This window comes from Festucalex cinctus, chromosome 14 (genome assembly GCF_051991245.1).
Source record: "Festucalex cinctus isolate MCC-2025b chromosome 14, RoL_Fcin_1.0, whole genome shotgun sequence".
Classification (NCBI taxonomy): Eukaryota; Metazoa; Chordata; class Actinopteri; order Syngnathiformes; family Syngnathidae; genus Festucalex; species Festucalex cinctus.
The window spans coordinates 18351737-18367717 of NC_135424.1; the positions used below are offsets into that span (position 1 = coordinate 18351737).

Consider the following 15981-nt stretch of genomic DNA (forward strand, 5'->3'; position numbering starts at 1 on the left):
AGTGCTACAATTTTGCGTTTCAAAATAAGAGCTAAAACGGGTGACTGACAGCAACACAGCAGTCACAATTACCTGTCTGTATATTTACATTATAAAAATAAAATATAAAATAAAAATAAATTTTAAAAAAGGCACAACCGAACCAAAACAAAATAAAATTAAAAGTCAAAAACAAAAGCAAAATCACCATTGAGGTGGATGCAAGGAAAATAAGCATCTAGGAAAAAGGAGACCGATTTAAAAGTGATGCTGTTGGACTGCAGCAAGTAAAAGTGTAAATATAGTTCAGCTTGCCACAGCAGTAGCCATATAACTAGAAAATTAGTAATTCACAATTGTAACATTCAAAATCTTTTTCTGTGTGTTTTGTTACTTTTGACAAACATGATTTATATACTGTGCACAAGTGACATGGCAGACGTACACAGTTTTGGCTGACTGTCAGTGATGCCTTAGTAAACAGGTTGTTTTCGGGGGGATTATTATAATGTGATCATATCACTTAGCATTACAGCATGGGTCAGGCTGGTGCTTGCATCGCGTCCAGTAGGCCAATGTAATTATCATTATGCATCATTGCCTCTATTGCTTCAAGCAGATTAAATGTGCGACATCATGACTAAAGTTGATATGACCCGCCTCATCAAGCCAACATTAATTTTCTCCCAACGGGTGATCTAAATAATAGGTGCCACGTCAGCATAATTACATTAAATAATGTCGACAGCGCCTCAGGATATGAAGCAAGAGCCACATTAGTGAGCTGACCATCTTGATTAACAGTGATTCTTACCAATACGGCGAATAATCTCAAATTAAAGTCACAGCTAATCACAGTAGAAAAAAAGAAGAAAAAAAAACAATCACCAGTTCACCACAGAGTGAATCTAGGGCTGTGGGAGCCCCGGGCAGTCGTCTGTTTCGTTTTTTTGGCAAGTCTGCCACACTAACATAACATGCCCTTTTTACTTTTTAATAAAGTACATTCACGTCAGTCTCAATCATGCCCACTGGGAATTATTCCAATAATTTAGCCCTAAAATAAAGAAAATAGTTGTAAAAACCTAAATCACCTCCATTATATTAAATTCTGGCAATTGAGGAGGAAATAAGAGCGGTTCCCCTGAAGCATGGTGCCATTAATTATCATCTCCGTGGGCTATCACAGGTGGTGCTGAAGGTTGTGACAGCTTTGAAACATGCCCGCATCTCAGTGCCAGTTGTTCCAACATAGCCCAAATGCATACAGACAAGCATGCATGAAAAGTGAGAATCAGGAAAAAAAAAAAAAAAAAGATTTGCAAGTCGTTTTTGCACGATTGTTTGTTGAAACCAGATGATTAAAATAACTTAAAAGTATGCATGAGAAACAGGTTTTAAATGTAAACATGCAATGTTTACAGTACAGTATTTTAAAGTATAAGTAATGTGCTGTGTATATTGGTCTGTATGAGAAACCATTTCCCAACACTTCCTCTAGAGGGAGCCACAACCCATTTGGTAATTCTAAAGTTTTTAACTCCCAAAAAGGACCAGCTTTGCATTTCATATCTGTTTATTATTCAATCGTGCAGAAAACATTTCCAGAGAAATAGAGTAATTCCTTGTATTAGCTGTCATACAGTAATCCAAAGTGAACAGTTTCAATGACCCTGGCACGACAACAAAGTGCAAGATCATTCACGTGGATTTATCGCCGTCCCAGCTGCTTCTTGAACGCCTTCAAGGACTTTGCCATCATTGGAGCCACCTCTATGTTGACAAACATGACCAAAAGATTATGCAAACTATAATAAACATGGTTAACTGTATAGCCTGGTGAATAATTAAAATGGCCTACAGTCTGACCACGAAATAAAATGAATCTACTCTTTTTTTGAGAAGCTGCAACAAACTTTCATCAAAAACAAGTGAGCTTACTTGTTTTCTTGCGAGGGTCTTGTGTGTTGTTTGACCCTGAGGTAGTGCTGATATTCTTTGCTGGTTCATTGCTCACCCTTGATCTACTCTCCTGGGACTTGATGCTGTATATAGAACAAGTACAAGTTTGCAGAACTCCACATTCAAGAAGTGTCTTACTATGAACATCAACTAAACACGACCAACAGCTCACATTACAGTGTATCTAATAGCATAATTGTCCATTCATTCATAATCTGTATCATTCATATTACAAATATTTCAGAAAACACGAAAAAAAAAATAAGCACAGATACTTTTTATTGCTTTGGCAACAGTGGATTAATGATGACTAACCGATTATGCTACAAGCCATTCGATATGACAAGGGTTGTCTAACAACAGCAAAACCAGTCTATCAAGCACACTTGGTATGTTTAGATAATTATCGAAGGGGATTAAAGAGCTGCTTAGTGTGGCAAGTATACACCTATTCTACATTCAGTGGAAATAAAGTCTACATATCCTGTTTGAAAGTGGTTTAAAATCAGAGCTTTCCTAGTTAAGTGGTGACTTGAGTCTTTGAGCTGAAAATGGGACTGTTCAAAATTAACCAGTCACATTCAGCTGCAAATAAAGTTGAGATGTTCTTGTAGGGTTTTTCTGACATTTTGTAGTCACAAAGCCATGGTTGGTTGAGCGTTTCCAAGGCATTGAATATATGACGGAACACAGTGAAGACAGGCACAACAGTGACATTACCAAGAATTGGATATCCCTGGAGAATTTATGAATATATTAGAAGAAAACTGGTTAGAGAGGCTACCAGGATGCAGACACCAAAATTGAAGGGGTTGCAGGAATTTCAAGCAAGTGCTGGCTGTTCAGTACTTGTGACAACAATTTTCCCCTCTTCTTTATAACTGCATGTCTGGGCTGCGGAGTAGCATAGCAATAAGAGGCATTATCTTACATAGATAATCACTTTAACGCTCCCAAATGCATGTGGGAATATTTGTTGAGGTTCAGTGAAACCAGGGTTGAATCTTTTACATCTACAGTGTACCTAGAGTGAAGCATGGCTGTCATAGCATCATGCTCTGTGGCTGCTTTAGTTCAGCTAAACCTGGCATTAGACAAGATGGAGGGATTTATGAACAGGTCCAAATATCACTGAGTGGTAGCACAAAACCTTCAGGCTTCTGATAAAAAGCAAAACAAAAAAAAGGTCAGGAAAAGCCTATTAGAGCATCTGAACTTTATTTGAGGTTAATCTGAGGCACTTAAAATGGTGGCAGGTGCCGACTGGTGACATTTTAATATGATTATTATGTTCTGAACACAGCCACATTCCCTAGTAATCACATTCTTTTTTTTGTACTTGCACTCTCAAATTCAATTGAGTTGTATTCTTTTTAGGTCACATTATTCGTTGAACATTCTTTGAAATTATTTAACTTGATCTGCATTTGAACAGGGTGTGTAGACTTTTTTTATTTTATCCACAGTATGTTGAACCGCAGCAGTGTAATTCATGAAAAAAAAATGCCACAAAACCTATTTGTCTAAGTGTTTTCTCAATGTTTTGACTTTTAAATTAGGTGCCTTAAAAGGAAAGTCAACCCAAAAACATTTTTTGACAATAATATGTTCTATACAGCACCACTAGTCTAAATATGGCATTATGGTTGTTATTGCATTACTGGAATATGAATTAAGCAGCAAAATCCAGCCATCTTTATTCATCCTATGGAGCAGCCATTTTGCCACTTGTGGTCAACTGAAAATGACATCACGGTTGCTCAGGTCTCAGTTAACAACCAATCACAGTGACGCTTCAGAAAACAGGGGAGCTGTGATTGGTCGTTGCCTGAGCAACTGTGATGCCATCTTCAGTTGACAGCAAGTGGCAAAATGGCCACCCCCTAAGATGGATAAAAACTCATATTCCACATATGAAATATTAATAAGAATGTCATGTTTAGACTTGTGAGGTCACATATAACGTATTGTCAATAAGTGTTTAAGGTTGACTTCCCCTTTAACCTACGGCATTACTGTTGGTGTCCCAAATATATTGGGAGAGTCAACACATACCTAATCCTGGGCTGCTGAGGCTGCTTAACCGCAGTGCCATGGATTTCTTGTTGGATACGCACATCTCTCGGTGGCTTAGCAACTGTGTGAATAAATGCCATCTTCACTTGCCGGCCTAAACAGAGACGGGAGAGTGTAGTGATGTCTATTTACTCTTCAACCTTAAGTGGTTATTTTGGAACTCTTGTGCACACCTTTGGGTTTCTTTGAATGATCCGAAATGATTTTTTTGGCCAGCGTCTGGAATTTTCTTTCCCTCTCCTCGGACAGTCTGATGTACATTTCCTTCCATGATTCGTACTCATGAAGTTTCGCATCCTTGAAGTCCCTCTGGCAGTGTTTCCCCCAAAGGTGGTCTGTAACGCCGATGTACATCTGTAAACATAAATGATCGAGATAAAACAGTATATTGACAACAGAAAATTACAAAACAAATGATAATATATACTATATAGCACAAAGTCAATAATTTATATAAACTCAGGAAGCCTGTTTATCAACTGCATTGAACTGGTCGCATAAAATGCAAAATTATGAGGTCATTGCTTCTTCTTATACGACAGCAATAAAAGACATGAGATTTATGTGGACTACGCACTCAGGTCAGTGGATGAACCTTTTTTTATATATTATTTTTAAGCATCATTTTAAATTCATGATATAACCTATAAGGAGAGGCTTTAGCAGGTGTGTTTAATGTTAAGCGCTGTTCTAATTCTATACCTACCGGATTGCATTCCTCAATACGCAGCAACTGCTCCGACGTACACCTCTCCAACACCGGCTCAAGGATTTCAAATGGGACTCCGCCAGTTTCATAAAGCACTGACAAAAAGAGAATAAGACCAACAGAACGTCAAAACATCTGAAAAATGGGGGGAAAAGAAAAAAATGCTGGGCCTCATTCACAGTTAATATTGTTTTGCAGCGTGCGGATACACTGCTGGTACAAGGTCATCATAGCAGGGAGGAAGACAGTCTTGGCCCCCGAGTAGACCTGCATTTTTGTATTTAGTCGCTGGCCTGTGAAGATTGCAGAGTCCTCAGATAGGTCCGCGAAATCAGGCTCTTTCTCAACTTAAACAAAAAAAAAAAAAGTTTGTTAGTGTATATTAATAAGTGAGATAATGCCTCTGTTCTGTTTATTAGACATACTGTACCTTTCCCCTCCAGGTAGTCAAAACTGGATGCTTTGTCACATTCCGGTAGAAGGGCAGGTAATGGAATGTGAAGCAGGTCCTTTGGAGATTCCATAAGCGTCTAAAATCCAAGTTAATCAAAGTTAACCAAAGTTTAGCCATTCATTAGGAAGCAAAATGTTCACTTTCACTCAAGAACCTTTTTTGGAGAAACGGGCATCCTCAGGGAATCGGCAGGTTTGACAAGAGGCCGCTCCTTCATCACCGTCTTGGGCTTTTTGGAAGGTTTCTTTACACTGGATCGATCATTCTTCTTCAAGGCTTGTTGGTCATAATTCAGGTACGATTCAAAAGACATGGATGGCTCCTCCATTTCACTCTCACTATTGTCTAGTTGGATTTTGGCCTTTTTCTTTAAGGGTTCCTCATCGTGTTCAGAGTCAACTTTCTTTTCTTTCTCTCGTTTCTTCCTTTTCTTATTTCGACTGCCGGAGCTACTTGATAAACCCGATGATCCGTCCTGTCTAGCATCATTCAAGTTAGGGGACTTTTCTGACTGCTTGTCACGGGATGAGAAGGTTTTGTTACAGTCCTGTGGGGGTTCCTTCGATTGCTTTGACTTCTTTTTTGATTTGTCTTTCTTTCTTTCCAAAGAAGAGCCTCCACAGTCTGAGCCACTGCTGTCTTGTACCTGACAGTCAGGCTTGTATTTACAGTGTCCATTTTTTTTGTGTTTGGAAACAGAACGATCACATTTGTCCTCAAGAATAGCATTTTTTAAATTAATGATTCCATTTCCCAATTTCCTAGGGTCATCTTTGTCTCTCGGTTCACACTTTTCCTTTTTCCTTTTGGAATCTTCATGTTTTTTCTCAGTGTGACATTTTTTAGTCAAATGTTCCAAACTCTTGCCATTTGCTGTGAAGGAATTATTGTTGAAATCGTCCACTGTATGGCCTTCATGTTTTGGGCTATTTTGGTCACTGATGATTTGTTCTTTGGCGAACAAACTGTCCAATATGTTTCCATCTTCTGTATGACTGTATTTAGAAGAGAAACATGTCAAAACTCAACAAACCATGTCAATTATATTGTATTCAGTCAGGGAGAAAAAAAAAAAAAAAGATGCCTACCTCTTTGACTTCTTTGGGATTAATTTCTTCCAACCTTTGACCAGTGACTTTGCTAATTCTCCAGCTTCATCGTGCTTGCGAAAGGAATTCACAGTTCTGCCAATTCCAGTTTCCTAATTCATAGAGAGCACTCACAAGTGAATAGAAGATGAAAACATACATACAAATATGGTCACATTCGCCACTTACAGCAAGAACATCTACACTGATGTCTAGATTGTTGAGCTTCTGTAAGATTTTGACAACCTGAAAGGCAATTTATAAAGAAGCAAATTGTAATTTAAACAAACAGTAAATGAGAAACATTTCATGTTACTCAACACACATTTTCATGCATTTTTCCCCAACACAAAAGGGAACAAAACATGACACACCAAATATGGCATCTTGGGTTTGGATTGCCACTGTATGCATTAGAACCGTTCATGCCCTCTTACTCATTTTAGGCCCAGCTATAAATGGACAAGCCCTCTGCCCTTTGCTATACATTCTATCCATTTATACGTAGTATGTGACTCTAAACTAAGCATTTATAATCTCATTTAGGCATATTTAAGTAGTATAATACTGTTTTAGTCATCGTTAGAGGCCTAAATGTACAGGTTATCACAGCTGACTGAAATGATAGACAGCAGTCATAAACTGAACAACTGGAGGCATAGCAATTTTTAGCAGCAAACCACCTCCCATTTACGTTGCCTGACAACAGCATTAGTGAGGCAACCACATACATGGCAGTGACTCAACTCCTTGCCATTCTTTACTGAACTATAAGGAAATTGTTCTGACATCTAGTATGATCAAACAATAAATGTAAAATGTTTTTCCCATGACATTTAAGTACAATAAACACAGTAAACAACAAAATCCACTTCCATTCAGATGGGTAACTGGGAGACAATGTGTGGTTAAACTACTTACTGATGCATTTAAGGTTGACTGAGTCTTTATTTATTGGAGTCATTTACTTTTATGACCTTGTTCATGAGTGAGTGGTTTCTCACAAATTTAAATACCTAGATTTTCTTTTATTCTAGGTTAATATACTCACTTGTAAATACCTAAAGTACTAACTTCCGAATAATAAGGACCACAGTAACAAAATTGTGCACATGATAAACATTTGCCAAATGTGTATCGACATTGATTTGAAAAGGAGCATACACACAATGTACCGTTTCTTTTTAGCTGCATAAACCGTAAAAGTAACATTTGAGAAGTTTTCTCCAGACTTTCTCTAGACTTTTATTTTGGAAACAGTGCCCATATTTCAAATTAGGAGCTTTAATGAGCTTTTCTCAAATTTGAAATCAATGTGCAATTGTTCCCTCTGTTTTCATGTCAAGTTTATCAAGTTAAGTTTATTTAGATATCCTTTAAGCTCAAAAGAGTCTCAAGTGACTAGTTCAAGACTCGTGCAAATTAAGGCTACTACGCCAGAAGCAGGTTGTATGCCACCCTATTAACTGTTTATCATAATGAACATGAATTAACTCCAGTACAAGGTCGCGCTAAAGGAAGGCCTGGTACGCACAAGGATTTTTCCAATCTTAATTGATGCTGTGATGACTTAGCGTCATTGAACTCATCACGATTGATACAGCGCTGAATAAAAGAATGATGCATTTGATGTAGCCAACGCGTGTATAGGAAGAATAAAGTGTTCGCTACCGTGGCAGACTGCGCCGTGTCTGATAGTTGAAGTTTGAAGCGTAAAACTCTCTTCACCACGTCCGAGCTTCCTGCCATTACTGTGCGGCATGTGTGAGCGTCCACAGCGCACACACCTGACGCACGGGCGACACTAATTATCAGCAATGGAAGTGGTGAGGGCCACTTCAGGGCCCGGTGGTAAAGTAGAATCAGTCGTGGCGTCACGTATGAGGAAGGTGTTATTTTGACGTCATTAGTTTATGTTGATGTATGTGGCATTTGGAATGTCAATGTGCTACGATTGCCCCCAGTATTCAATAATAGACAGAATACACTCCTCACGCTAGTGTCTTTTCAACATTACGTCACATTACCTCAGGGTGGCAGAAGTTTAAATGCCGTTTTGTGATCTTCTCTGTTCAATTACAAAACGACATGCACTTGGTTTATCCTCTCCAACTGGTTCTGTTGGATTAATTTAATTTCTTTTAAGGAAATTAAAATAAATAAATAAATAAATAAATAAATAAATAAATAAATAAATAAATAAATAAATAAATAAATAGGGCGGCACGTGAGCGAGTGGTTAGAACGTCCGCCTCCCAGTTCTGAGGACTCCGGTTCGAGTCCAGGCTCCGGCCTTCCTGGGTGGAGTTTGCATGTTCTCCCCGTACCTGCGTGGGTCTTCTCCGGGTACTCCGGTCTCCTCCCACATTCCAAAGACATGCATGGCAGGTTAATTGGGTGCTCCGAATTGTCCCAAGGTGTGCTTGTGAGTGTGGATGGTTGTTCGTCTCTGTGTGCCCTGCGATTGGCTGGCAACCAGTCCAGGGTGTCCCCCTCCTACTGCCCAGAGCCAGCTGAGATAGGCGCCAGCACCCCCCGCGACCCTTGTGAGGAGTAAGCGGTCAAGAAAATGGATGGATGGAAATAAATAAATAAAATGTTTGTTTTGTTTTCAGTTCAGGGTCAGTAATAGTCACTTAGTCATCCTGGATTTCTCCTGGTGCCTGTTGTTAACAAATTATTATAAATGTCTATTTGTCTTTTGTGTGAAACTATAACTATAACCTTATGTTGACCTTGTCTAAATATAGTGAATCCATCACCCTAACCAATGTCCAGCTGATCATTTTATTTTTGCACAACTTCTCTAACAAGGAGCTAAATGGCAAAATTCAGTTGAGCCTTGAATCAACCAATACAGTCCAGATCTGTTTTTCTGTGACTCCTCGAGTCACACTCTATCTCTGTTATCACCTGCTGAAGATGACACAATGGTTGTGTTCTAAATCAGTGGTTCTCAACCCTTTCGCAGTGATGTACCACCTGTTGAATTTTTTTTTTTTTTTAGCCAATTACCCCCGAACCAACGCAAAGCATTTTAGGTTGAAAAACAGAAAACACTTAAAATAGTGTTATGCCATTCTTGTCTGATTCAGTAAACTTTGCAACTTCATTTGAATAGTGTTCTCTATTGAATTATTGGGGGATATAACTAAAAAAGAATGAAAGAATTACACTAATTGTAAAGATTTGTGCATATTGCCTGTCATCACTTGGGGTCATAATAAAGATATGTTCTCAAAAATAAGTGAAAATCACTTACCTAATTTTAAATAAAGTTTTGAAATGGTTGACAGGTGATGTTATATGTGGCATATGACAGGTTGGGTCGAACCTTTCTGCTATAGGGAGACTTTAGGCCACTGAAGTTGGGGGGGTTGCAGGGGGACCCCCATTTGAGAACCACTGTTCTAAATCACTCTCTAGCCACTCCATAGTGCACTGCTTATATAGTGAGTTCACCATTTTGTGGCACTGTTCGAATGTGTAATGAGTATTGGTCATCCCCTATGTAGCTCTGTCCATGATGACACGTCGACGATACTCTGGAGGTCGGAGCCAGAATGTTAACATCAACTAATTGGAAACTACAGTATTATCTGAACGTGAGACCTATCGATCGGTTGGTGGTTTGGGGTGGGTACCCCCTGCCACATGCAATTCACAATGTGTGATTGGCACCCACTCCCCTAGAGGAGGAGCTAGTGAAGATTTCTCTTTCAGCGTGAGTGACTGCTGGTCTCTCTCTCCTGCTCCAGTAAGTGGAGGCACAAGTGCCTTTTCCCCCCAGCCTCAACTTCATTCTTCAGGTATTTGGGATTTATTTGCAAAGTAGTGCTAATTGTAAAGTCCATGCTGCCATGTTTGATGTATATTATAACTTCAATAGTGGAAAATATATTGTTTCCCTTTTATTGGGCTTTGATGTTTGGATGACATGCTTGAAGTTGTTCAACTATTGCAAAGAGATTCGCATTGCGTTTTAAAGTTCTGTAAATTGTGCTGACTAAAAAGTCATTTAATACAAGTTTCAACTAATATATTTGAATTCAAAATTGAACCAAAATAGGCTGAGCGCACACGAGGCCTGCTGCTGGTGCCTCAAAGTCTATAAAAGGAACGTCAGTAGTGAGACGTTGCAGTGTGTGCTATTCCTGGACAAACTGCTGATAAAATGTGACAGATGCAAAGAGGGCTGTGTTGACGTACTCACTAGCTCCCGCATCGCCTGGTGCAACACATGCTTCAAAGGTGTCAGTCTCTGTTCGTGCCTAAAGCTACTTTTTCAAGGAACAAATTTAATAGTTTAATGTGGTCAGTTGGATGAATGGGGCAGAGCGATGTTGTCAGTGATAATTTGCTCTTGGCCAATCAAATTTAAAGGGGAATTCAACCAACATTTTTTTTCTTGACCATAATATGTTCGATGCAGCCCCACTGGACTAAATATCTGGTCAATATTGCGTCCGTCGAATATGAGTTAAGCATCTAAATCGATATCAGAAAGCAGCTATTTTGCAACTTGCTGTCGAGTGAAAACATCACGGTTGTTCAGGTCTCAGGTAACAACCAATCAAAGTTCAGCTTCAGAAAACAGATGTGCTGTTATTGGTCGTTGCCTAAGCCCTGAGCAACTGTGATGTCATCTTCAGTCGACAGCAAGTGGCAAAATGGCCACCTCCTGAGATAGATAAAATGGCTGGATTTTGCTTCATAACTCTTATTCCACAAATGTAATATTAATCAAAATGTTTTTAGACTAGTAAGGTCACCTATAAAATATTATTGTCAAGGAATGTTTAAGGTGGCGGCACGGTGTATGAGTGGTTAGCACGTCCGCCTCCCAGTACTGAGGACGCAAAATCAAGTCCAAGCTTCGGCCGTCCTGGGTGGAATTTGCATGTTTTCCCGTGCCTGGGTGGGTCTTCTCAGGGTACTCCGGTCTCCTCCCACATTCCAAAGACATGCTTGGCAGATTAATTGGGCGCTCCGTATTGTCCCTAGGTGTGCGTGTGAGTGGTTGTTCGTCTCTGTGTGCCCTAAATTGGATGGCAACCAGTTTGGGGTGTACCTCGCCTACTGCCCGAAGCCAGCTGAGATAGGCTCCAGCACCCTTGGGAAGAATAAGCGGTCAAGAAAATGGATGGATGAATGTTTAAGGTTGACTTCCTATTTAAAGCATGTAAACATTTTTTGTCCACATATGACAAATTGTATTTATATTTTCAAAAGGTCTGGGTTGCGCTCTGCTGCTTCAGTCATGGCCCCAAAAAAGAACAAAACGACCAAGAAGAATAAGGGAGACATCAATGAGATGACAATCATGGTTGAGGACAGCCCTGTCAACAAGATCAATGGGCTGAACGCACTTTTGGATGGCGGCAATGGCTTCAGCTGCATTTCAACCGAGGTTACAGATTCTGTATATGCCCCCAACCTCCTTGAGGGTCTGAGCACCATGAGGCACGACAATTTCCTCTGTGATTTGACAGTTTCCACCAAGTCCAAATCCTTTGACGTCCACAAGGTCGTCATGGCCTCTTGCAGCGAGTACATCCGCAACATCTTGAAAAAGGATTCAACGCTGCAGAAGATTGACTTGAACGACCTCTCGCCTGTGGGTCTTGCCACAAGCATCACATATGCGTACTCTGGAAAGCTCACGTTGTCGCTCTACGGCATCGGCAGCACCATTGCCGCGGCCATGCTCCTGCAGATTGGCACTCTAGTGAAGATGTGCAGTGATTTCCTCATGCAGGAGCTCAGCGTTGAGAACTGCATGTACGTGGCCAACATCGCAGACGCCTACAACCTGAAAGAAACCAAGGCGGCGGCGCAGAAGTATATGCGAGAGAACTTCATTGAGTTCTCAGAGATGGAGCAGTTCCTGAAGCTCACCTACGAGCAGATCAGCGACTTCCTCTCGGATGATTCCCTGCAGCTCCCTTCCGAGGTTACTGCCTTCCAGATCGCCATGAAATGGTTGGACTTTGATGAAAAGAGGTTGAAGTACGCCGCTGATCTCCTGACTCACATCCGCTTCGGCACCATCTCAGCTCAAGACTTGGTGAACCACATCCAGAGTGTGCCAAGAATGATGCAAGACCACGAGTGTCACCGTCTCCTTGTGGACGCCATGAACTACCACCTGCTGCCGTACCAACAGAATATCCTTCAGTCACGGAGAACAAAAGTACGCGGTGGTCTCAAGGTGATCGTCACGGTCGGAGGACGCCCTGCCTTGACGGAGAAATCTCTCAGCAAGGATGTCCTCTACAGGGACGTCGACAATGTGTGGAATCGGCTGGCAGAAATGCCGGCAAAAAGCTTTAATCAGTGTGTGGCGATGATGGATGGCTTCCTGTATGTGGCAGGAGGCGAGGACCAGAATGATGCAAGAAACCAGGCCAAGCATGCCGTCAGCAACTTCTGCAGGTAAAAAAATAATAATTCTTAAGTTGCCAGTTGTCATGGTGGTTTGTGTAGTGCTTTTTTATTTTCAAAGCACTACACAAACAAATATTCCATTACAAAACCGCTAACACAATACGACCATATCGGTCATTTTACCATGCACCAAAATATGACCAAGTGTTACGTGTTGTAGTTTAGTGACCTCTGTCGGCCTTGTAAATAGCGGAAGCGGAGTTACTGGGACTCGAACCCGGGTCGTTCGGTCGTCCGCGCTGCTGGCCAATGAAATCTTGCCACAGTCACCTCACTCCACCTCATTACTGTGTGTTTTTATTGTACTTTTAAATAATTCAAAATAGCGGTTTACCAAAAATCAACTGATTATTAAGCAGTTTAGTTTATAAGCATAGTTCTAATATTACATCCGTTTTAATAATTAACTCATTTTCTTCCATAAATGTATAAAAATGTTCTGTTTTAAATATTGCCATAGTCCCAAAAACGTATTCATACGTTGTTGTTTTTTTTGTTTTGTTTTTTAGTTTTTTAGTTTTTTAATGTTTTTTATGCTGGAGCATACATAAGGCTTTGTTGCAGCCTCTGACCTGAAGAGGTCGCTTAAAGCAATGGTAGTTATTATAAAAACGGCCAGCAGATGGCAGCAGAGTATAAGAGATCAACAATTAAGCTCTTTTCCCCAGTGTTTTCAACAGGTGACTAATGAGGAAACTTAGCTATATTCAAATGCTAATTGCTTCAAAACGGAAACAGATAACAAATGTACTTTTTTTTCCTGATGAAAGAAGAGACTATAATCTTTCTTTTGGTAGGTTCCATGTTTCTATAGCAATAGAACACAATATTCTGTGGGCTTTGCAAAATCAGTGAAAATCCATAAAACAGCTGAGAGCGAACGGTGTTGCTTCCGTGAAAATGGCTGTGAGTGAATGAGTTAATAATCCATATAGTTAATAAATATCCATCCAGAATTATTACTACTTTATGAAAGTTTGTGTGAAAGCAAACAGTGTGTAAATCTGTCAAGTTCGAAGCGAGATAACAGAGTTCACGTTTGTTCAGATGACTCACCTTCACTCACAGTAAATACAACAGACCTGACTGCCTGCCTGTGACAAGATGGCCGCCCCGTGTGGAAGTTGGATTTTGCATCGTAAGACATCTCGTCTTCATAGATATCTACGAGAAGGTGAACGTCTACCTTACTAAGCTAACAGGCCAGTAATTATTTTAGTGTTCTTTAGTGTTGGTATGTATGTCAATTCGTCGTCAGCGTGACTAATGGTTGGGGTTACTAACAGGCTGTTGTAGTATGGTTGATGAAACACAGTCAACACAAAAATAATTAGTGGCCTGTTAGCTCAAGTTGGATAGACACTCATCTTCCAAACAGACTGCCCGGGTTCGAGGGCCAATAGCAGTTATGGTTCACGTTTCGATTTTTTTTGCTCTTTACATGGCGATAGGGGTCACTAAACTACAATACGTAACACTTGGTTGTAATTTGGCACATTTCAAAATGATCTATGTGGTCGTATGGACTGTCTCAAATATTAACCACCTTCACATTCTTCAGGTATGACCCCCGCTTCAACACCTGGATTCACCTGAACAACATGATCCAAAGGCGCACCCACTTCAGTCTCAGCACCTTCAATGGTCTTTTGTTTGCTGTCGGCGGGCGTAACGCTGACGGTGTCCAGGCATCTGTGGAGTGCTACGTGCCATCTTCCAACCAGTGGCAGATGAAAGCGCCCATGGAGGTGCCCCGCTGCTGTCACGCCAGCTCGGTCATAAACGGAAAGATCCTTGTTTCGGGAGGTTACATCAACAATGCCTACTCCAGGGCCGTGTGCTCTTACGACCCGTCCACCGACTGCTGGCAGGATAAGAATAGTCTGAGCTCGCCTCGTGGTTGGCACTGCACTGCCACAGTGGCAGATCGCGCCTACGTCATCGGCGGCAGTCAGCTGGGAGGTCGTGGGGAGAGGGTGGATGTCCTGCCTGTAGAGTGCTACAACCCTCACACCGGGCAGTGGAGCTACTGTGCTCCTCTTCACATGGGCGTGAGCACGGCCGGCATTGCCGTTTTGAACAGCAAGATATATCTCCTCGGGGGTTGGAACGAGGGTGAGAAGAAGTACAAGAAGTGCATTCAGGTGTATAATGCTGACCTCAATGAATGGACCGAGGACGACGAGTTACCTGAAGCTACAGTTGGCATTTCATGCTGTGTCGTTACTATCCCCACTCGAAAAACAACGCGAGAGTCTCGAGCCAGCTCCGTTTCATCTGCACCAGTCAGTATATAATGATGATGTAATTTACATGCTTCCTGGCCTCAGGTTGATTGTTACGTAAGCCTTGGATCTAATAAATCTATGTGGTGGTGATCACTAGAAAGATTTATAATAGGGCCTTTAAAATTAATAAAGGAACAAATGAAGTGCAAAATTAGACATTTACAGTTACAGTTTGGCAGCTGGATGTTTATATTTGGCATCATTAGGGATTAATCATGTTTATGATACAGACAATCTGGGCATAGCTATATCCATCACAATTCGCTTTTTATTAGGCAGACCTTTTTCTATGGGGCCAATTTAGATGTTAGCATTTAACTTGCCCTCATTCTGTTGCCTTTAAAACTTAAATTGAACTTGCATTATAAAGACATTTGTTTGCCTTTATTTGCCCAATATTGTACACGTCAATATTTATTTCAAAGGATAGTTTATGGAGACTATGGAGCTACTGTGATTCCGGGATACTTGAACAGCAAGTAGTTGGAGTTAATTCAGGAATAACACCCACCAGGAGTAGGTGTTTAAAATGAGTGTTTTGAACAAACTCCACTGCGATCTCAGCATTCAGCGGTCATATAGTGTCATAAACACTCAGTTAGTGAGGGGGGAAACAGGTTCTGCTGAAGAATGTTGCAAGGATGGGGATTGAAAACAATTTTGTAAAACAATATTGTAACTGGAGACATATATTTCTGCCTGAGCTAGCTTGGGAATTTAAAGTATTTTCCTGGTTGCTCATGATTTTTTTTGTTTTTTTTTTTAATTAAAAAAGTGACATATTCACAGGACTGTTGTCGTCATTTATTAAACTTGCATCGTATTTTTTATTTTAAAATTGTTCTTATTACTAGGGTTATCTATATAAATAGTTCCATCTATGCAATACTTCTGCAATGTTTTCCACCAATGGATCACATTCCACCAATTGATTATAATTAGCTGATACTGTATAGTATTTTCACCACCAGGTGTTGT

The 15981-nt window shown here is 40.5% G+C and overlaps 2 protein-coding genes across 5 annotated transcripts; one reads left to right on the forward strand and one right to left on the reverse strand.

Annotated features, from left to right (window-relative positions):
- Positions 1-1537: 1537 nt before the first annotated feature.
- eloal (elongin A, like) lies at positions 1538-8107 on the reverse strand. Its single transcript, XM_077495846.1, has 11 exons — positions 7940-8107; positions 6458-6514; positions 6269-6381; positions 5335-6175; positions 5157-5256; positions 4906-5073; positions 4724-4821; positions 4191-4371; positions 3997-4111; positions 1921-2024; positions 1538-1752 (listed from the first exon to the last, which is right to left on the reverse strand). Exons 1-11 carry the CDS (start codon positions 8015-8017, stop codon positions 1691-1693), a joined length of 1917 nt encoding a protein of 638 aa, XP_077351972.1. The 5' UTR covers positions 8018-8107; the 3' UTR covers positions 1538-1690.
- klhl31 (kelch-like family member 31) lies at positions 7985-15981 on the forward strand. Of its 4 annotated transcripts, XM_077495844.1 has the most exons (4): positions 7985-9873; positions 9962-10077; positions 11501-12703; positions 14277-15981. In XM_077495844.1, exons 3-4 carry the CDS (start codon positions 11529-11531, stop codon positions 15010-15012), a joined length of 1911 nt encoding a protein of 636 aa, XP_077351970.1. In that variant the 5' UTR covers positions 7985-9873; positions 9962-10077; positions 11501-11528; the 3' UTR covers positions 15013-15981. The 4 variants fall into 4 exon arrangements, with proteins under 4 accessions (XP_077351970.1, XP_077351968.1, XP_077351971.1 ...); XM_077495842.1 differs by having other exon boundaries at positions 7985-10077; XM_077495845.1 differs by lacking the exons at positions 7985-9873; positions 9962-10077 and adding an exon at positions 13784-13853 and having other exon boundaries at positions 10992-12703; positions 14277-14309.